The sequence below is a fragment of the Lynx rufus genome, unplaced genomic scaffold, assembly GCF_022079265.1.
Source record: "Lynx rufus isolate CCGP_SWC_20201006 ecotype Redwood Valley unplaced genomic scaffold, mLynRuf1.p SCAF_7, whole genome shotgun sequence".
In the NCBI taxonomy this organism is placed as follows: domain Eukaryota; kingdom Metazoa; phylum Chordata; class Mammalia; order Carnivora; family Felidae; genus Lynx; species Lynx rufus.
In genome coordinates, this window is record NW_025814889.1 from 29,225,279 (window position 1) to 29,249,403 (window position 24,125).

The 24,125-nt window shown below is 35.6% G+C and overlaps 1 protein-coding gene across 1 annotated transcript in view; it reads right to left on the reverse strand.

Moving 5' to 3' along the window:
• The window catches only part of EPC1 (enhancer of polycomb homolog 1), a 91,427-nt gene extending 67,553 nt beyond the window's left edge, over positions 1-23,874 (reverse strand). Inside the window, exon 1 of the mRNA XM_047064861.1 lies at positions 23,663-23,874. Within this exon, the coding sequence (XP_046920817.1) occupies positions 23,663-23,665 (3 nt within the window). The 5' untranslated portion in view covers positions 23,666-23,874. The remainder of the gene's footprint in view (positions 1-23,662) is intronic.
• Positions 23,875-24,125: the final 251 nt, after the last annotated feature.

Here is a 24,125-nt window from a genome sequence, read left to right on the forward strand (position 1 = left end):
CCCATCCACTGAACTCAGTATAAACGGTACGCATCCTTCTCCGCTCCAAAATAGGTCTTTTTTTAATCTTGCATTTTATGTACCCATATTCACACTTTTATTGTAATTGAAGCAAAAGGAGTTCTTATCGGGCACTATGACCTTAAGAGGAAAAAAAATTTTAAACGACCTACTTCAGGATTGCACAGCCAATTCATTATATGTAGCTCATGATTTTGTTTGCACTGAAGGAAAAAGCTGCTTCTATGACATAGTCATGGGTTCACACTTATCATTTGTTCTCTGAAAAACTTTATAAGATTGAATCATATAAAGCCTGTAGTGCTCCTGCCAAATCAAAACAGAAAAAAAGGGGAAGAACTGATATATTAATTTTTGGTTTATATTATACATGAAACTAGGCATCCAGAGAGCTCTTTCCGGTGGCATATTAAACAAAAACCAGAAAGACTGTTAGGGTGGGTTTAGTAGGTTTGGCAGCAAAATTTCAAACGTTCACTGAGATATAAAAATGTTTTATAAGTCTGCTTTTCTCCCTGGGGCTACACAGTAAAAATAATCACAATTCTTAAATACTGGGTTGGACGGGAACTGTTAACTTGCTTAAGGCACATAGGAAACTGCTATCTTCCAGGCTGGTTTAGCTACACTCTACCAGGTGGGGAGAAGAAAAGGAACACACAGACTCCAGTTCTCAAAAATTACCCTAAAATTCTCATACTGACAACTTACCTCTGGGAGGCAGAGGGACTTTCATCCACATTTTCTATACTAATACTGTGCATTTATTCACTGAGCAAACATTTATGAGCCCTCGTGGCCTTCTAAGTATGCTGCTGATGACTTATCACTGGCAGAGCTCAGAGCTCGAACAGAAGGACCTGTAGATGAAAACTGCCACACCTGAAGTAAGTGTTATAATGAAAGCACAGGCTATTGTGGGAACAGGCAGGAGTGGCACCCAATCCATAGGCAGTGGCTCTAATGAAAGCATTCAGGGAAGGTTTTTTTGGAGGAGATGATATCTGAGTCAAAATTGTGTAGGATAAGTATGAGTTAACCTTGCCAAAAAAAACAAAAAACAAAAAAATGAAGAGAAGTATATTAGGCAAGAGAAGCAGCATGTGCAAAGATTAGCCACGAGAGCCTGTATCATATTCTGGGAGCCTCAAGAATTGCCAACCACACTGTGAAATAGACACCTATTTAGCCAAGTTTAAGAGTTCTGGTTCAATATTAGTCTAGTAGTCTTCTGCAGCCTACAATATTAGATTTCTGAAAATCCCACAAGTAGAATTCCATTGATTTTATAGAAGACTTCATAGCACAAAGTCTTTACAGACTTTATAGAACAAAATAGGATCTTAAGTTATGAATGAACCACCACGGAAACAAATATATGTATTTTTAAACTTCATGAAAATAACAGCTTATGGATAACATTTTCTACATCCCTTATGGATACTGTACAAATCAGTTCCTTGTTCTCTAGAAATTCTAGAATCATCCTCCATGGCAGGTTCAGAGATATGCTTACAAATTAAGCTTGCCTTTTCGCAGATAATATGCCTGCTAAGTGACGTTTTCTTTTTGCAGCAACTCTCCATCCAGCTCAATGACCTGGATTTCTGACTCCCCGGTCCTACTGGGTTTTCAAGGACCCAAAGACTGGAGTCTCAAGCTTCATACTCAATTCAGTTCCCTCTCTCCTAAGGGCCAGGAGTGTAGAAATAAAGGTTCAGGCTTAAATGTAGGGAATACAAGTAAGATTTTGATAAGGGGATACCCAGTAAACCAAATGACGAGTACTAGGCAGTATGGTGAAGTGCATTGCTATGGGAGTTCAGAAGGAAAAGTCAGTTTCACCTGGGCTGATCAGACATCATGGAGAAGATAGCATGTGATTTGGTTCTGAAAGATGACTAATATTCTAGTTGGTAATGGCAATGAACTGGTAGAAGAAAAGGTATTCATGGGAGAAAGCAACTGTATGAACAAAACAGTGAGAGAAGGCAACTGCCAGGTGTGTGAAGGTGAGGTTTATTTGGCCAGAGTTCAGTAGAAGACTCCAACAACAAACCAGGTGTGTGGTAAAACTGGTAAGCTCTTGGGTTGAGGGAGTAGGAGTAGAAAATAAAGAGATAGAAGTTTTAATGGTAATAATAATTACTCATATTATCATGCTGAAATGTGCTTCATTTCAATTTACACCAAATACAGAAATTCTGCTGAAAACACAACCAAGAATGTGTGAAATGCAACTGCTCTAACACTGCAGTTTGCTATATATAATAAACCTGAAGTATGGTTCTAAATTTTAGTTCATGTCCAATATGTGCCCAAGTCTTATTATTTATTCTTTGAAACTGTATCTAGGATTTGTCTCCTTATTTCCATTCCCATTGCCTTAACCATAGTGCCAGCTCTCATCACTTCCCAACTGGAAAGTGGGAATTCATAATTATATTCATTCATTCCTTCAAGAAACCGTTATTAACCACCTACCTAACAGGAAGCTGCAGGTACTCTCTTAGTGGCTAGTGGTAACTAATAGTGGCTGGTAGAGGTTCCCTGGGTATATGAAGGACAAACTGCCCTTCAGGGCTTCATAGTTCATGCCACCCAACCAGTGTGCCTAAATCCCCATTCCGTGGGTATCCTCCCTTCCCCAAGTCACTTATTTATATCTTCTCTTTATTTTGCCCATTAGATAAAGCCAAAAAAAATTTTTTTTTTGGTATGGTTGTTAAGGCCTCATAACTTTGCCTAACTCTGTCCAACATCGTTTCTCATTATTGCCTAAGACAAGCTCTTCACTCTGGCTGGTATGTCTCATAACCATCTTTAGAAATCAGCATGTCTTTCCTGCTTCCAGATTTTTATTCATTCCTTTTTCTCAGTTCTCCCTGACGGACAGTATATTTCTAGCTAACGAAATGAGAAATACGACCTCACAGGAATGTTTTGAAGATTCAATAAAACATTCCATGTAAATATTTAGAATGGTCTCTAGCCCACAGTAAACATTCAGTACTTATAAACTATTGTTATTATCCGTCAAAATCCAAATCAAATATCATGTCCTCCACGAAATTGTGACTACTTAATCTCTCTGGGTTCTAATTTCCTAATATGAAGAATGAGTGAGTGGTTATGTGAATTCAAAATAATTCTTCTTAAGTCTGTACCATTCTTTCTCATCTCTGAATTCCCATTACACTTCCAATCAGTAAGAATAATACCTACCATTTACTATGTTCCAGGCAATGCGGAAGTACATTTTAAATGTATTATCTCATTTAATTTTCATGAGAGTCCTCTGAGATCTGTCCTGTCATAAAGGTTGCAAAACCTGCCTATGGTCACAAAGCTGGTGATGGGCAACGCTGAGACTGAAATCCCTAGTGTCTGATTCCAGAGTGAAGCCCCCATATCCAGGTTATAAAGTGAAGCATGGAGTGAACTACAAGTCAGAAGAAAGAGATGTTGAATGTAGCCTTCCCTTTCAAGAGGCTTGGCAATGAAGGGAGGAGAGGCAGAGACAAAGGGGTAGCTATTTGGGTCACAGACTGTGTTGTTTTTGAAAGTGGGAGAGATGTGGGCATGTTTGTACACTGAAAACAAAGAATCGTATAAATTGATTAATGTTAGAACTGTCTTCTGAGGCAGGAAGGAAAGAGGGCAAGAATGGATGGTGATGCAAAGAAGTTACACTCTCTTTGATTAAACAATAAGATTTAAAAAACCATGATGCCAGTTTTGCTAGCAGGAGTCTAGATTCTTCATTCCTTCAAGCATTCAACAAATATTGATTGGATGTTTACTAAGAACTAGGTAAAGCAGTTTGTGCTGCAGAACAATGATAAACAAGACATGATCCCTATAGCCTCATAGAGTTAATAATAAAGTGAGATATTGCTTTTACATTTAATTGAGAAAAAGTGAAATTAATTTCTTTAAAATGTGTGAATGCATAATAATGATCTCAACATGAGAAAATGATATAGGGCTATAAGGGAGTATTGTGCAAAAGCACTAAATTTTCACTTAAAATTATTTTTCCTAACTTTCTGCTTCTTATTTTCATGATAAGCTATATAAAGCAATGGCATCAAATAATTCTTCCAACATAACATTTAGGAAAATAAAAACTGGAAATGCTTTCATGATGTGTTTTTCCCCCTCAAGGAAATATTGGAAAGTAAGTATTGCAATTGTTTTGCAATGTATTTAATAGAGTGTCAAAGAAATAATATCTGAACTGATTCTTCTACAGAGTTGATTTATACATGGAATTCTGTATGGAATATTTAAGATCTATATTTGAGATAAAATATTCAGAATATATCCAGAAATAATCTATCTCTACCTTAAAAGAATAAAGGGAAAATATTAATCTTAGCAAACTGTAGCAGGATGGACTCAAAGTTATTTCAGTTTACCTTTATCTCCAATACAAATTTTAACTGGAAAAAAAAAAGAAAAGAAAAAGAAACACAACTCAAACAAATTGGGCCTGAGAATGAATTAGAATATTTTTAAAAATTCGCAAAATGGTGCCAGCAGTATTGAAATTTAAAAATTAAAAAAAAAATACATCTTGTTGTGAAATATAAAATCCTAAATTTGTAGAAAATCTATTATGAACCCAGCAAGGATTTTGCCAAAATGGTCTAAATTTTCTCTGGAAAGAAAAAAGGTGATTAGGTAAGTTTAACCATTTTGAGGACTGGGCTTCCTTAATTCCCAGGTCCCACACATGATCTGAGCTTTTCTTCCCCAGTCCTAGTAGGCAGTTGATGAGACTTCTGTGGCATTATTTTAGTGAGGATGACACTAGACTACTGGATGCAGTTGGATGCATAAGTGGGAGTTATAAACAGGAAATCATTTGAAACTTGAATAACAATTTAGTACTTTAGAGGAATGTCACACATTCCAACAATTAATTTGCCAGAAGAATAAAAGCCCGCCTTAGAAAACAAGGAAATTGAAGAACTAAAACATATATATCATATTTGGTAGTATTTATCTAAACTGAATTTTGTTAAATTAGTGTTAACTCATTTAATGCAGTGAGTGGAACTTACTGACAGACTACTGTGTACAGCCCAGGTGTTAGTCCAAGGTTGTAAGGAGCAAAGACATAAAAATGAGCAAGTTAGGAGAGAAGAGAGGAGTGGACCGGGGGGAGGAGGAGGAAAAGGGAGGGAGGGAAAGGGAATGTAGTAACCTTTTAGGTGTCTTACAGTCTGAGCACATAAAACATCCTATAGTTGAGCTTTAGTTTTACTAAGCAACATAAACAAATCAGTATGGTATAAATGGTACATAGGGTGAAGAAATGAAACTTGGAGAAAAGCGAAAAACTGTTCATGAAGTAGAAATTCATATTGGAAGGTTTATATCAAATTTATTAGTGGGTGGTAGACAAAAAACAAAAAAGATTGGGAAGAGGGCTTTCAAGAGAGAGAGACTTTTTGAGTTGCTATCATTGCTTTTATGACTCAAGGCAGGAAATCATTTTCCTTTTGAAACGTGGGGCACAGAATTATCTTCTCTATCATCTAATAAGTTAGTATTAGTGAAATTAAAGTTTTACTTTCACTGTATTCTTTATGATACGTTGAGCAACTGTTGTGCCGATTAGTTAGATAAATACTCTAAATCCAGTTTCTCCTCTCTTCCGGAGTAGGGAAGGGAAAGTGACGATTTCAACCGCAAGGACTGAGATTATAGGTGTGAAGAATGATTCATGGAGGAGGAGAAGGGCATGGAGAACAGAGCCGGAGAGATACGAACATCGAGGAGGCAGCAAAGGGACAAGAGCCAGGAAAAGAACAGAGAAGGAGAGACAAGAGGCTGGGAGAAGCACAGAGAGAAGCTGGGTGAGGTAAATGTTTCAAGGAGGACCAAAAAGGTTAATGAGGAAGACCAAAAAGAATGAGGCCGTCACTGGAGATCATGCCAGCAAGATTTCTATAGGACACTGTGGGCGGAAAATATACTCTGGTGAGTTGAGATGTGAACTGGAGGAGTCATAGGCCGAGTGGTGCCTGAAGCATGTTAATTAATCATTTACCAGGCAAGCCAAAGCCAAGTAAAATTTTGAAGTGATTTCCCAATACTTTTTCTGTGATAGTTTTCTTGTTACTTGCCCACAGGAGTGAGAGCACCTCAAGGCCAAAAATCAGCTTAGCTTCAGGACAGAGCCAGGGACACAGCGTGGCTAACATCATCAGCACCTCCCACATTAGACATTAAAAGAGAATACATTCCATTATTTCACAAGTCTTTACAAAATCCTAGTTACAGGAGGAAGTAAAACTTATCTTCCATCTTTAAAGTTGCAGAAACTAGTAAACAAAAAACCAACCCAATTTGCTTAAATGAGTTACTAATAAGGACATAAGTCATATCCAGATCTTAAGATTTCTTCTGAATTAAGTTTCCCAAACACTAGACTCATAAGCCAAAAATTAAACACAGGTACACTGTGGTAGCACATATGTAGCACCTGGGTGGCTCAGTTAACTGTCTGACTCTTGATTTCAGCTCAGGTCATGATCTCGTGGTTCATGAGTTTGAGCCCTGCATTGGGCTCTGCACTGACAGCCTACAGTCTGCTTGGGATTCTCTCTCTCTCCTTCTCTCTCTGTGCACCCCCATCAAAATAAATAAACATTAAAAAAAAAAAGCAGTAAGTAAGAAAAATACTATTATATATATTTTTAAAAATGTATAGGCTCATAAGGCAAAGGATCAGGACAACTGCAGAAAAGAAATCTTACAAATGCTTATTACAGTATTTTCCAAATTTATCTGACCATGCAACCCCTTACTATGTACTATCAATTATTACCTTTAGTTCTATAAACACACACTTTGGGAAATTCTAATCTAGGTAATTCAAGGAAATAAAAGTTTTTTTTCTGATCAAGTTATTCCTTTAATTACTTGAGAAGTCTGACATGTGAACTTTGAAAAAAGCATAATGATCTTATAAATGTAAAGTATTATCCTTATTATCAGTTAAGACTTTTATCCTGCTAAAACCAGTGTAAAATAAGACATTTAAGTATAAAAATGAACAGAATTCTGACACAGAATTTAGCAGATTGCTATACTTTGACAATATATTGGGTATTTAATACCAAATAAACCAAAATATTTAGCTATGTTTCTGTCTAAAAGTTTCTCTGTTAAAAAGAACATGGTGAACCACTTTGATTCAGAGATTTCTATTCTAACTTAAAACTCTTGGAGCTGCAGTTTCTCCATCAGTGAAATAGTAATCAACAGAATCTACTATGTAGGTTGATACATTGATTCAATAGAATCATTAATGCAAAGAGTTTATCAGGAACGTGACACAAAAGTAATGCTCAATAACCATGAGCGATTTTTAAAGGACATTTTAATTCTATTTTATCCCATAGATCATTTTATTTTTCAGAGCTTTTTTTTTTCTATATATACAGTATAAAACAACATGAATTGTAAAGACTTTCAAAATTCTTACCTAAGGACACAAAACAAAACCAAGCTAAAAAGTCCTCACATGAAACCAAAGTCCAACAAGATACACACACACACACACACACACACAACTAATTTAGATAAAACATTACATTCATCTTCTAGATTTTTTTTTGTTTTGGGGTGCCTGGATGGCTCAGTCCATAAAGCGTCAGACTTTGGCTCAGGTCATGATATCACGGCTTGTGACTTCCAGCCCCACGTTGGGCTCTGCGCTGAGAGCTCAGAGCCTGGAGCCTGCTTCGGATTCTGTGTCCCTCTCTTGCTCTGCCCCTCCCCCACTCGTGCTTTGTCTCTGTCTTTGTCTCTCTCTCTCAAGAATAAATAAAACATCAAAAAAAATTAGATTTTTTTTGTTTTGTTTCCCTTTAGTAACTTTGTATCATTCCTAGGTTTAAATCTACAAGGAGCTCTGGTGCACCTTTCCCCCCCATTGACAAATGACTCATTGAACTCAGTGACTACTCAATCTCCAGATCTGGTCAAGCAAGCTCCCCAGGGGGTCAGAGCCTCTCTGTACAAGCTGCTACTGTTTCCCTTAGGCTGAGTGCTTTGTGTAAAAACAGTCAAAGGATAAGTAACATTTTTGACTCCGAGTAGCAACATGGTACAGTAAGTAAGTCCAGGCATCATGTGCTAAAAGGAATACTGGCATCCATGTTTAAAGCTCTGGATGCTAATCTAATATCTACCAGTTCCCAGCAGTATGATCCCATAGAAATGATTTAGTTTCTAAGCCTTAAGTATCTCATATACTTAGTTTAAAGAATACTTGTTTTCCTCTCTTTTAGGCCATTATGAAGAACAAATGAGGTAATGTAGTGAAAAATTTTTGACAGCTACAAAGTACTAAACAAAAATTAAGGAAGAATTTATTATTTCAATTTCACTGTAGTGGTTAGGAAGGGCATACACATACCCTTGCCCCAAAATAGCATATTGGAACAGAAAATCCATGACCTGTCCAAATCATGCAGTTGATCACAGAAGATTGTTGGCAGACTGAGGGGGCTTTGGACATTTCCTTAAATGGAAAATCTTGAACACAATACCAAATTCACCCATTTCATTTATTTTTCAATAATCTTTTTTTGCCCCTTAAAACCTATCATAAGTTTGAATTATTCTAAGAAATGTACCTGTATTCTAACTCTTACAATTATAAATTTTTATAATTTTAATATATTTTTCTCAAAAATTGCTCTTTATCATCATCACTCCATTTAGAACAGAAAATTAATAAAAATGTTTTCCCTGAATTTTCTCTGCTCACTAATTTCCCACATTTTATTATTTTTAATTTAAAAGCATTTTTTAAATATTTGTTTATTTTTGAGAGAGAGAGAGAGAGAGAGAGACAGAGCACAAGCAGGAGACGGGCAGAGAGAGAGGGAGACACAGAATGCAAAGCAGTCTCCAGGCTCTGAGCTGTCAGCACAGAGCCCAACGTGGGGCTCAAACTCATGAGCTGTGAGACCATGACCTGAGCTGAAGTCAGAGGCTTAACTGACTAAGCCACCCAGGCAGCCCAATTTCCCCCATTTAAAAAGCAGCATTTAAGGTTTCTACCAGATGATACACCAATAAAACAAATGGCTAATATGTAGTGGTTAAAATACTAACACCAGAATCAGAGGTGATTTGGGTTTGATTCTCAACTCTGCTTTTTCCTAGCTCTGTAAACTTAAATTATTACTTCTTTGAGTTGCAATTTTCTCCTCTGTAACATGGATATAGTTCATGCCTCCAAATATTGTTTGGTATAGAAACCACGTAACCAAATTTACTGAGTTCTTACTGTGGCTGGCTGCTTTACATACATTCTCTTATTAAAATTTTTTTTTTAATTTGTAAAAAAAAAAATGTCAGCACAGAGCCCAATGTGGGGCTCGAACTCCAAACCATGAGATCATGAACTGAGCTGAAGCCAGATGCCCAAGTGACTGAGCCACCCAGGTTCCCCTGCACTATCTCATTTAATCCCTACAAAATTTTACAATATAGTTTCTGTGCCTGTTATTATAGTAAGATTCCAATAAGAATTATTAGATAATACTATTTCACCAAAAAAGCCGAGCATTTTTCTTAAAAACAGATAAGGAATAGTTTCCAGTATAGGTTGGAAAGTTGGTTGCCCTGGAGAGGCTGAACCAGGTCCTAATTACCTTCATTTTAATATAAATACTAAACGGGGTATACACTAGCTGTTCGGTCCTTATTTTCTTCAAACAGAAATACTCAAAGCCCAAACCTTAAAAAGAAGGAAATGTTATCTGAATTTTTAAAAAAGTGTTCCTTCTCCCCCAATTTTTTAAACCCTATCTTTTGTCCTTCTAGTCACAAAAATGCTAGCGCGCGCACGCACACACACACACACACCCTTATATCAGGTTTGTAGCAGACACTACTGTGTTCTGTTCTTCCATCTTAGCAGAACTCTCTGTCTTTATTTTTTTGCGTTGTTCCAGAATCTGTGCTTCTTCAAATACACTTTCATGGTCTACTTGAAAATTAACAGTTCTTCAGGAGTAATTTTGAACTACATTCTGTCTAATGGTCTTTCTTAAAATTGTTTTCTCAATTCTCAGTGGGAATAAAAAACAAAACAATTTTAAGTATAGAGAAAAGAATCTAACTTTATAATGATAGCAGTGCCTCTGTTATGTGCGTTTTTAAGACTATTTTTAGAAAGAAAAGGTTTTTAAGCCATGTTACATTTTATAACTGAGTCATCAATGAATTAAAAAATAACTCATGCTTGGCTATCTCATCTGTATTAAATAGTTATTCACGAACATTTTACGTTAAAAGATGTAGGTTCTAATCCTGCTTCTTAACACCAACTAGCTGTGTAATCTTGATCTTAATGTCCTTGGGCCATTTGAAAAAAATGGACTTTGAAAAAAAGCACTAAGACTTGATCCCTCCCAACTTTCCGACTGTCAAACTGTATGAACATGTTGCCTTTTCTATAGTTGGTAGAAAAAAAATGAGGATATGTGAAATTTTTTAAATGTAAAAGTCTAAGAAAAGATAATTAAAATTGAGATATATGATTTTCATAGTAATTATGCGTTTCGTATTTCTTGGCTATATGTTTACATAGTATAGAAAACCCTTACGAAGAGTGTAAGAGCAAATAAAGTGAAAGCTATGCCCTAGAGGGCGAGTGATTTCACTGAGTGAGTCAAAGATGTAATGCTCTGCTAGTTGGTAATTAGTAACACTCAATGCTTAAACAAAAGGATGCTTAGTAGAAGTAGCTTTGCCATAACTATGGTCAAATGTGATCTGAGAAATCCATGTAGCTTAAAAAGATATCATTAAAACTGGAAAATAAGGATTGAGAATTATTATCTAAAGAAAGAGACAAGGTTCAAAATAAAAGCTGAAGCAGAAATGATCAAAATAATTAAATCTAGTAATAGGGCTGCAATTAGTCTGATATTCTCACTGGAAAAGTACAGGGAATTTCTATGTAATAAATCAAGAAAATAACCCAATGCTATTATCCTGGCACTAAGAAAAATACCAAATAGAAACAACCAGAACAATAATAGTAACAATTTAACCAGTTCAACAATTTAATCAGTATAAAGAGTACATTTAAATCTTTACATCAAAAAACTAGATTATTTCATACACTTTAATAAATTTTCCTAATGTTTTAATTATTGGCCCCTGCCTCTGTGCAAGCATTGTATTATGAACCATGGGAGATACAAAAGAAAAAGATGTTATTTCCTTTAATGGACTTAGTTCCTGTAAAAACAAACAGGGTATGTCCTGTGTGTACATACTGGTGTATCCTAGTTTGAAAGGTAATGTTAAAAATTTTTTATTTTTATATTTTTAAATTTACAAATGATTGAAATGAAATATACAGAAAATGGTTCATAAACTTATGGAGCTATTTGTTTTTATCTCCTTTCATGTTATTTAAGAACCAAACATTTATTCATCATTTCAAATTTTCCTTAATGAAGGTGGAAATCAATATTCAACAATTATGGAATAGTCAGCCCCCAGTTTATGTGGCCATTTAAAGTGACAAGTGTAGGAGTGCCAGAGTGGCTCAGTTGATTAAGCGTCCAGCTTCGGCTCAGGTCATGATCTCACTGCTCTGTGCTGACAGCTCAGAGCCTGGAGCCTGCTTTGGATTCTGTGTCTCCCTCTCTTTTCCCATCCCCCGCTCATGCTCTGTCTCTCTCTCTTTCTCTCAAAAATAAATAAACATTAAAAAAAAATTTATTGTGCCTTGGTGGCTCAGTCGGTTGGGCATTAGACTTCAGCCCCGGTTCGTGAGTTTGAGCCCCGCATCAGGCTCTATGCTGACAGCTGAGCCTGGAGCCTGCTTCACATTCTGTGTCTCCCTCTCTGTCTGTCCCTTCCCCCCCCCAAAAAAAAACAAATAGACATTAAAAAATTTTTTTTAAATTTTCTTCAAGTGACAAGTATAACGTATTATGTTAATACAAGGAAAGAAGCATACATAAAGGTGAAATGAGGCAATAAAAAGCAGGACATGAAGGGCAATCCATGCAGAGATCACAGCCTCCTAAACATGTGTGGTGGGCACTGAGAGAATCTTGAAGGAACAAAGAAAGTTTCTCTGTAAGTGTGTGGTATATGAACAGTTTTATACCATCTTCCTCATACAACGGAAGAGAGAGAGATTTTCTGGTGGGTGTAATGGAGCATTCACAATGGTAAATTCCAGAGCTAAAAAAAAAAATCTAAAGGGAAACTTCTAATTTTCTATTCTTCCTATCACGAACCATCCAAACTTCTAAAAATGTTAGTAAAAAGGTGAATTTCACCAGAAAAATATGAAATTTAGGATAGTCTCAAATTTTATATAGAAAGAAAAATTCCATTTGAAAGTACCAAAATATCATAGTCATAAAAGGCCAAAACTTAAAATTCCATATATTTGTGTGTAAAATAGAATGTATATTAAAATTTGTATTCATTATTTAACTAAAATTTTATTTTCAGGTGTTTTCTCATTTTTTTTTTTTTGTACTAGTTCCTTTAGACACAGTGTAGCTGAACAAGGGTACTTTGAAAAAATGCAAAATAGTTAAGAATCATAAAGGTTTTTCAAATGAAAACCAATTGCTTTCAAATTGAAATTTAGACATTTTCAAATCTATATGAACACTGAAAGGAAATAATACATAGACAACTGTTTATTTCTATGCTCTTAAATAAACAGTGATGTTATTCTGCCACCAGCCAGCCTGTTACTTTTCTTCTTTTCTCTTTTAATTTATTCATTTCTGGGAAAAGAACACTAAGTTATTATTAATATAAGTAGCCTTATAGATGCAAATTCATAATTGTCAAGAAATATTACAGAAGCAAATGCCCTATACATTCTTTTAACTTTTCAGTGCCCTCATGCTGCCCCCTGCTGCCCAGTGTCCACACTTACTGAAAACTGTCCCACATTTTTCAACCTTTTCTATTCCTCTTCATTCCCCCCATCAAAACTTACCTGGCCAGAGATCTAGACCATTGAAGTTTTCTTCTACTCAGGCTAATAGGCAAACAGTGATGTAAGAAAGAAGCAGTTTCCTCCTATTTATCCCATCACCATTTTTTGGCTAATTACAAACACTTGAATTGGTATTCTATTGGCAATAACGGACATCCAGATTCCCTAGCTTGGGATTCCGAATCCTCCTTGTGATGGCTCCAAGCTACCATCACAGGTCCATTTCTCCCAGTTTCTGCACCCCCCCCCCCCATTATAGCTTACTTTGTACCTACACTGGACTTCTAGCTGGCATCTCCAAATGCCATGTGTTTTCTCTCCTCCTTGCCTGTGCTCACATGGCTTTCTTTACCTGGAATGTCTTTTCTCAGTTTCTACATGTTAAAGCCTACTGCTTTCAAGGCCCTAGTCAAAAGTATCTTTCTCCATGAAGTCTACCCCAATTGTCATTGGCTTTTCTCTTCTCCCTAATCCTCTAAGGCTCAGCACAATGTTGTTGCTGTTGTTTTTAATACAGTAGAAACTCAATAAATTTATTGAGATATATTTAGTGAACAAAACGCAGGTAACAAAGGAACCTTAATCATTACATTGAAAAGGATCTCTGACTTTACTGACATTTTACTGGGATTTACTGACTTTTAAGTGTAGCTACGGAGGATAATGGGAGCCTCCCTAATACTGCGATATCCATACACCTGAATGGGGTTATCTTTTTAATTCCCAACACACTGCACAAAGCCTATTTTGATCACTGACATCAAGGGGGGGGGTCTATGATAAAATGAACTTAGAGCATATACTGAGTGCTTAGACATGTCAGGTGCTATACTTGGTGCTTTAAGTGCTTTCCCTCATTGTAGTCTCACAAAACCAGGTGAGGTAGGTGATATTACCTTGTTTCATAGAAGAGGAAACTGAGGGTCTGCACAATTAAGTAACTGGCCCAAGGTTATACATGTAGTCAAGGGCAGAGCTAGGACTCAAACAGATCAGGAAAAGCTGTGTACTTAAATTGTTCTCATATGTCTTCAATAGAAATGTGTATGAAGAAGCCTCTTGTCAGCTCTTGTGAGGGTTAAAAAAAAACAACAACCTTGTCAGTAGAATATGCTTGGAAATTGTGATCATATATTCAGACAAAGCCATGAAAGAGATTGTGTCAATTAAGTAACTCTTAGTATATCCAAGAGTTGATTGTCCTATACTACAGTATGTGAAGGATTCTGCCAAGTTCAAAGGTGTCTAGATTTAGATATAAATATAGATAAAACCTTTAGATAAAACCCTTTATATCTAAAGGATATATTCTAAAGGATTAAGAAATGCACAACCTATAAATATTTGTTCATTGTTGTAGCCACTTGTGTGTGTGTGGATCAAAGATCCTAACCTGACTTGGAAAAAGGTCCAGAAAGGTATGACTCAATATCTTGAGCAAATAATTTTACTTTTTTTTGATACAATGAATATAAATAAGGCTCAGCATATTACATTAGTGTCTCAGACACAGATACAGTGTGCTGCAGCCAAAACCTCTTCTCATCTAGACACCACAATAAGCTGAGAAGGCAGATAAAATTTTTCACTTGGGAAAGCATCACTCCAAAATTTTTTGGTAGGACATAATTGGTTTGTTAGACTCATTCTAAATCTTTCTGGGGTTAAAATATTCTTAGTAGGTAAGACATTCTTAGTAGGTAAGACTCTTTCAACTCCAGAAAGATGTAGAATAAGTACAAAAGTGTTTTGTAAGAGCTCAGCCTATTAGACTTTTAAGTATAATTCCTACAAAGTTATATGTGTGTTGAAACATTAAAGAGAACTTAGTCACCATACTTAGAAGTTAAATTTATTAGATATGTAAGACTTTCTTAACTTCTTGAAAATGTTTATGCAGTAAGTTTATAAGTGCAGTATAAAGGGGAATAAAGAGTTGGAAAGCATTTAAGTAATACTATAAATAAGACCAAAATTTAAAGGACCATGATTTCTAAAACTTGCAAGATTTATAAATATGATAAGATTTGTAAATTAAATTTAAAACACAAGGAAGAGCTTCCTTGGATATTAACTTTAATAAACTTCACATTATTTTTTAAAAACTCAAATTAATTTCAGAATAGTCTTTTAGTATGCAAGACTAACAGTGGCTATTGGGCCGTTTTTCTTCCAGCTGATGTTGTGTTCATTAGGCAGTCAATGCTTTATCCCACAGAATTGGCCTGACTGTCCAGTTATTCTTTAATTTGGTTTGAACCTTCCTCACTTTACAGGAGATGGATTGTAGCTTTTGAAATATTAAGATGAGATGTAGCAGTTCTAAATCTACTAACCTCTTAAATTTTTGGTTTAGGGCTTACTTCAGTAGAGTGAGTAACTTAGCAATTCTCAACCCCAGCTGTGTATCAGAATCCTGTGAGTCACTTTTGGAAAATGCTTATGCCTAGATCTGATCTTAGACCAACCAGAATCTCTGGGGATGTGGTGCAGGCATTTTGTTTTTAAGTTTCTGGATGATTCTAACTACAGGAGGAGTTGAGAAGCACTGGTGCAACAGTGTGAGCCTGCCATAGTCTGAAGAACCAGTGCTGTCCAACGGAATTTTCTGCAATCGTGGAAACTGCTATAGATTGAATGCTTATGTCCCCCCAAATTCATATATTGAAATACTAAATCCTGATGTGATGGTGTTTGGAAGTGGGGTCTTTGGGAGGTGATTAGGTCATGAGGGTAGAAATGTCATGAATTGGATTTGTGCCTCTGTAAAACAAACCCCAAAGAGCTCCCTTACCTCTTCTGCTGCATGAGCACACAGAAGGCAAAAAGACAGACATCTATGGACCAGGACATTATGACCCTCACTGGACACTTGAATCAGCCAGCACCTTGATCTTGGACTTCCAGGCTCTGTAGCTATGAGCAATAAATGTTTTTGTTTGCTTGTTTATAACCTACCCATGCTATGGTATTGTAATAGCCTGAACAGACTAAGATAGAAATGTTCCATGAATCTGTTGCTCAATATGGTAGCCACCAGCCAGGTGTAGCTACCAAATTTTTAATTTTAATTCTAATTTAAACTTACATAGTTACAGGAGGCTCTTGACTACTGTGTTGGACAGCACAGTTTGTCAGGTTCAGACCATTTAAAATGCTCTAAGTTTATCATCATATGGATGCTGAATGACTCTTTTTTGATAGTGGACCACACCAGTCCACCCTTACTACTCTTGTCTCTTCAGGGTACTTCACATTAGCTTCCTGATGAAGCCTCTAGTGGTTTGAAAGGATAGCTCAAAGTTTACATCGGCTTCTGGGAATGTTAAGGACATTGAATCTGCCTTTTACTCATTTATGTTGGCAGTTTGTTTCTTGGACTTTCTATTTTAATGAAAAATGAACAAAGGCCTTCAGAAATAAAAATTTCTTAAGTGTCAAAGCACTGGAGCAATTAAACTCTTTGCAAAGGTCCTCTTTGCTCCTTGGCATGTGATAGTGTTTTTCAACTAGAGGTTGTGACCTTTGTCTTGGAGGTTGGAGAGTTTCCAGTGGATTGGGGCAGCAGCCTGAGTTTCAAAGCTAAATATAGGTCATTGGCATGGCAGCCTCTTTCTCAGTCTCATCGAAACCATGTCCTATTAATGGATGTGGGGCATTAATGGCTGGTGGGATAAAATCTTGAGAAAAAACAGAAAAATGCCATGGATATAGAAGTCTTTCTCAGATGTAAGTTGCTATTGAGCACAACTAAGTTCTATTTTTACCTACTTTTAAAAATAATTTGTAAATTGTAGATTGCTACTTAAAAAAGGCTAAAAATACACACATATATGATTTGTTGGCAAATAAATCTGAAATGTGATATTCATGCTGAGGCATAAGAAGACTCCTCCCTTTAGGTCATTGCTCAATTCTCACCCTTTCAGTGAGGCTATCCTGACAACCCTATTGAATATTTCAATGTGTGTTTATTCATGTATTGGCCAAATATTAAATGACATCCTCTTAAGTTTGGCATATTTCAAAGGCAAACTATTTATCATGGCAGGTACCATCCAACTCTCTAGAGCAGGGTCTCGAAGGGTGGTCCCTGGGGACCAACAGCATCAGCAGCACCAGCAGCATCTGGGAGGTTGCCAAAAATATAGCTTCTCAGGCTCCACCTCCACCAATCGAGTCAAGAACCCTAGGTGTGGGGTCTAGCAATCTGTGTTTTCAGTGATTCTGGGCACACTAAAGTTTGAGATGCACTGATCTAGAGTACAGTGAATCCCCCCAAAATATCCCAGGGGGTGAACTTCCATACATCCCCAACGTGGCTAAGACTGAAACATTCTGTACATAAAACTGAACTTGGAAGCTGTGAAACAGATGCCAAAATTCTATTGGGACATAGTGCTATGAATGATGTATTTACCCAATTCAACTAAGCCTCACGGAATCTCTAGGCTTTGATCTTTTTCTTCCCTATAAAAACCCAACTTCTGACAGAATTTCATGAGATATTCCTGAAGAGACAAGATGTGGTACAAGTGTGCCTTCAGCAAACTCAACGTACAAAAATCAGATATATACACAGCTGGTAAGTTAGGTGGCCAATTACTGTTTTAACAAAAATGTTACTAGATTTATTTAAACAGTGACATCATATAGTGCTTTTAAAAGATGTCCATTTACATAACATAAATTTTACAAATGTCTAATGTGATAGTATAGAAGAATAGGTAAGTACACAGCCTCTGATTTCAAACTTCCCAGGTTCAAACTCCAGCTTTTTCATTTACTAGGTAACCTGAGCCAAATCTCTAAGCCTCGGGTTCTTCTTCTGGAAAATGGGTATAACAATTGTCCAATAACAACTGTCCTATTTCCAAAGTTTGTGTGAGAATTTAAGGATATAACAAAAAAGTAGAATTTAGATAGAAGCTGGAGCAAAGTAGGCTCTGATTAAATGTTTGTTTTCAGCGTGTGTGTGTGTGTGTGTGTGTGTGTGTGTGTGTGTTTTAATTAGCTGCCTTTGTGCCCAGTCTGGTCTCTGTGAAAACAGATATTAAGTTTTATCATTCAAGAAGTTCACACAAAGCAGTTAAAATTGATACAAAGCAAATAGAAGCTAACCATATTGAGCACTGGATACTGAGAAGGTATTCATTCTTTTAAGAGCTCTTGCCTAGCCAAACCAATCATGAGAAATTTCATCTCTTTATCATGACTGGGTAAGGTATGAACACATCCTACAAACCTAGTCAATGAGCTGTAAGAAGCATGGTGCTGTGAGCCTCTGGGAAAGAATTTTTTCCCTTATAAAAAGATGCATTAAGAGAAACTCTCTTCCCTTTGGAAATTGTAATATCAGGCTATGATGCTTGGAGCTGCAGCAGTCATAATGTGCCTATGAGGAAAGACATTGCTGACATTGTGGCAATATAAAAAAATGTAAACTGCTAAGGAGCTTGGTAACATTGTTAAGCTATTGAACCAAACCTAGAACAGGCTTGCTTCCTGTTAATGATTTAGTTGAAATAATAAATGTCCATATTTTTTATGCCACTGTCAGTAAGGTTCTATGTTAGTACAAAAGCAAACCAAATGGCATAATACATCTAGCTAGTGTGGATTAATTGGCTCTATAGCAAAAAAATTTTATTACTTTATTCTTGAGGTCATCTGAAACCATATATAGAGAATCCTTAATGAAGAGCCTTCTGCTCAATATCATCTGCATATAACAACAGTCTTTTTCTAAACAACTTTTTTTTTTTACATTTTATTTAATTATTTTGAGAGAGAGAGAGGAGGAGGAGCAGAGAGAGAGAGGGAGAGAATCCCAAGTAGGCTCCACACTGTCACTGCAGAGTCCCATGTGGGGCTCAGTCTCATGAACCACAAGATCATGACCTGAGCCGAAGTCAAGAGTTAGGCGCTTAACCGACTGAGCCACCCAGGTACCCCATAACAGTGGTCTTAATTTCCTGCTCCATATCTGATGTGCTTAACTAATTAACTATTAGCCAAATGTGTAATTATGTTACTTTTGTAGATTAAAATATTTGTTTTTATTTAAAAAGTTTCTGTTATATATACCACTAAAACTATTACAGATTTTAAAATAAAAATAAATATTTTAATTTTGATATAATCCTTTAACACTGTAATTGTATCTCCCTGCTTCATTTCACAGTTTATATTAAATTCAGCATTTATTTCATGACAATGTGAATAAAATGTACAAAATGCACAAAATCGGGCTCTACCACATTTAAAAGTTTTCATTAAATGGACCTCACAAGGACACACCCCAAATTCGTACTACCAGAGTGATCTTCTCCATCTCTCTTTTCAAGAAAATAAGTTTATGTTTTATTTCTCACTTTGCAAGAGAAATTTGGATTAGTTAACTGTCTATTTATATAGCATCTATTTGGGCGGTATCTAAAATCTAAGGGCTATTTTCCCCTCAATGTGTGAATATTTGGTGCCCAAATAATGATTCTTCAATAGAAGGACACTTGTTAAATCCCCATAAGAACATATTTAAATTCAAAAAAATTTTTTTTTACTCCAGAAATCTTATTTGGCCTTTATTCCCAAATGGGACTTCTCCCACCCTACCAGTATCTAACACCTTAGATTAGAACTTTGAACCTTCTTGGACTATAAACTCCATGAGAGTAGGGATGCATGCCTTTTCTTAATATTATACCCAGCATCTTAGCACACTGGCACATAATATGTAGGAAAATCTAGAAGAAATAAATCCCCAAATAAAAATAAATGTTGAACAAATTGGGGTGCCTGGGTGGCTCAGTCAGTTAAGTGTCTGACTTCAGTTCAGGTCATGGTCGCACAGTTCATGAGTTCAAGCCCTGAGTCAGGCTCTGTGCTGACAGCTCAGAGCCTGGAGCCTGCTTGGGATTCTGTGTCTCCTTCTCTCTCTCTGCCCCTCCACCACAAGCGCTCTCTCTCTCTCTCTCTCTCTCTCTAAAATAAACATTAAAAATAAAATAAAATTTAAAAATGTTGAACAAATCATGTATAAAGTACAACCCTGTCATCTTTTTCATAAACAAATAATTTCTTTGTTTTACTTTCTCTTTAGACTCTCCATTTAAGAATCTTTTTGGAGAGATAAAAAAAAGTTATACCACAAATGCCCATTTTGTCTGTTACTTTCCCCCTCTCTTTCCTTGCACAAAAATGCTGAGGACAGTAGTGAATCTGTATGGTCTTATGGAAAATAATGATATGTCCAAGAAACAGCAGAGGTCAATATGCACAAGAAGTAGGTGGAGTTGGAAATGTGCGATTTCAGGCCTGTATTGAATTTGGTTTTCTAAGAGCTAAATTTTTAGCTATATTTCCTTCTTCTCCAGAAGTTCATTCCAAGGAATATTAGATTGGTTTTGGCTAATATTTTTAGCATTTTATGTTAGGTTGTCTTAATATCTCTTCCTTTTGTTATTTCATTTTTCCTAATAGGTATGGCTAACCTGAAAATTTCCTCAAACTTTATTAATACTAATGAATATGAGTTAGTAAATTAGGACATTGTGTTGGTTCATTACATTAAGTCTTAATAAAATTTTCAGATTATTTCTGTTATTGACTGAACTCCGTAATTTCAAGTTCATTTTTCTGAGGTTTATTGTTTAGAATCTGATTTACAGATTCTCCGTGTCTTTGGCATCATTTATTCATTTTTTTCTGCAAACTGTTTTTGGCTATTTCACTACTCATTGACCCCTCCCCTCCATGAGAGGGATGAGCAGGGTAAAAAATATGATATGCCATTTTAATATAGTCAATTTTGTTATTTCCTCCTATCTCTGATAAAATGGTATGCAAAAAAGAAATAAATGTGTAATTATTAACTAAAATGACATTTCAGGATTAAAAAAATTATTTTCTCATTGCTCGTGATCTGGCAACTGTTACTATGGAAAACTGAGTTCTCTCTAGACTTCATTTAATAAATAAAGATTTTTTTTCATGAGAGAAACATTATAGTTTATAATAATTCTAATCTAAATCACACCAAACTCATGAACTAAATGCCCACAAAAATGTTGTCAATTAAAAAAAGAATTAATGTCCATAGAATCCAGAGCTAAAATGAGGTACAAGGTGGATTTAAAAATGGAGAATAATATAAAATAATAAATTGTTTTTGCCTCCTAGATTTAAACCTCCTTACCTACGTAGTGATATAAGAGTCATACATAAAAGAATATCTTTAATATAAATATAATATGGTTGATTTTAAAAAGTGAAAATTTAACTATAATGGTTACTTCATAATCAATGATGTAATAGTCAATGATATAGGAGAACAAAGAGCATTGCATAGCTACATATGGACTTCATAGCATCAGTTTGTTTTTAAAAGGGGGGCTACAATATATAAACCTTTTTAGTTTTTACAAATTAAAATAAAATATATCACCAGCTGAATAACAGAATATTTTAGCAACAAACATATTGGGAAGTCTATTTTATTCAGTAGATCAACTTCAGAGAACTAAACTCTCCAGAATAACCAGAGGGTTAGATAATATATTTACACCTGCAGTATTTCATTCTATAAATAATCTATAATGTCAAAACTAGTCTTGCTGGGGGCATTTACATTTTATAAAGAAATAAAATGTTACAGTGGACAGTTTCAAATTTTTGTAGCATTGTATAAGCAAAATATAGACATAATACATAATTATTTGTGAAGTTCAAGGAAAGAGTCCTATACAGGTAAATTACAGGGACACAAAAATCAGAAATACTATTCCTAGTCATTTTCACACATGTTTTTACTTCAGAATTTTAAATGATCAGTGAAATGAGCATTTACATATTTCAAAGTGAATAAAGACAATATGTCCAGAAATTTTCACTCTCTCAAGAAATTATTCAATCATATGGTAAGGTAGTCTAGGGTAATATTTCAGTTGTTTTTACTTTATTTGGCAAAATATTATGTTTTTAGGTACAATTATTGATCCCTCCCACTTTCTTTGTAAATGAAGGACATACTTACACTCTTCATAAACAACTAAAATGTCCACAGAGACGGGTATAACCTATGTCATATCATAGTATACATTTTGTTCTTGGGAGGCTTTGGGCCTAAACCCCATATTCTCTAATCAGATAATTCTCAATAAGAACAAAGATGAAAAACATTTACCTACATTTAGATACATGAATACCAGTATTTTTAAAGTTAGAAACAGTTGTGTACATATTCTCAAAAAATTATGTTATTCCAAAATATTTGCTTTTTTCAAAACAAGAATATACATAAATCTAATTGAAGTATCATTTCAAAATAATAATGTAGGCATTATTGTATGTCAAACTAGTAGAAAATTCCTAGGAGAAACTTAGAATAGTTATTTAAGAAATCCCTAGGTTCAAAACGAAATTAAACTTTTACAACATCGAGTGAACTAAAACTCAAATGTTTTGTTACATTGAAAAGACATGAATACATATGGTATTGTGATATAAAGAAAATGCGAAATGTTACTGAGGAAAGAGAGGGTAAACCAACAGCTTATTACTGAAAAATTCTGATCTAGAGATAATCAGATCAGATAAAACACAACTGCAAACTGCATGCTTGTCTCTGATGCTCCCTGGACTGGTTGTGACGACATGTCTGCTCTCACCCACAGTTCACAGTGCACACACACAAAAAAAACATTTCAGTCATACAACTGAATAATTCCTCTGACCAAATTGAACTTTCTTTAAGGAAATAAAGGGATAAGATAATAGATCAAATCTTGCCCCACCTCTTTTTTTTTCCTCCTTTTTTCTTTTAGTGAAACTGACATAAATTGTTGAGGAGCACGACAGCGCCACCAACACAGATCAATGCAAAACAAAAAAGATCTCCCACCGTGTGCAAAAAGAAAAAAAATTAGAAAAATGCCAAAAATTACAAAATGTCTCCCAAAGATACCTTTTTGGAGAAAAACAAGCTAGATCTGCAAAGATTATCTAATGAAGAGCCTCAAAGAATTAATATTATGGAATACAAGTTTAGATCTGATCAGCAAATAAAAGACCCACTATTTAGTAACAGCCATAACTTAATATAAACCCGGTTATGTCAATCTCCACCTTCATTATACCAAGGGCAGCTTTTCGGTAGTTTGTATCCAAGTAATCCATCAAGAAAACCACAATAGGCCAGTTAAAAAAAGAAAGAAACAAACAAACAAACAAAAACTACATCCATAGTTTGCCTGCTGATAATTTAGTCCTGGACAAATTAGGTAATACATAATTTTTATAAAGGGGATATGCACATATTTGGCATTACCAACATTGCTGGCACAAAACAAGTCCATCTTGAAATAGCTGAGTTCTCCTGTAGTTCACAGTAATTAAAGTATAATTTATATTATAAACATTTAGCTTTAATAATGAAAACAAAAAAACTATCTTTCTTTCTTTTAGTAAAAATTAACCAGACAAGATTAGGTGGAATATGCAGAGATCAAAGCTAAAGAAAAATACAAAGATTGGTTTTGTTAGAAGAAACACAATGAAAATCCTCTTTATCTGGTGGCTCATTCAAAGATTTAATGAAATAAATGTTAAAAATTACAAACTTACCATTAGTGTAGGCAAAGAAGAAGCCAGTTCTTGAAAAATAATTGTAACAATATAGGCTGGATACTTGTGTCCCTAGAAACAACAGCCTCCAGGCAGCATATGGATCTTCAAACATCCTTAAAATATTTGGTAAATAAAAAGTAATACTTTCTTCCATGATCAGTGGCTGAATAGGGTGGCTTCCCCCAGGATCTGTGGGCGTTTGGAAAAAATCGGAGAAATATCCACGGAAGATTAAAAGCAGAGGAGGCAGCGGCAGCCAGAAGACTCTGGGGTTAACAACTTTGCGATGGCAAGCAGGCGTGCTCTGATTGGTTAGGAGGGCAGTGTCCCTACAGTCTGCACTATCCCCCGCTCCCCCCGCCTCTTGCAGCTCGGAAAAAAATGCAGTGTGTGTGCCATTTTACACTGGGCTTTTAAAAGCACAGCCACCCAAACGACAAAAGTCTAAGCTCGCTATTAA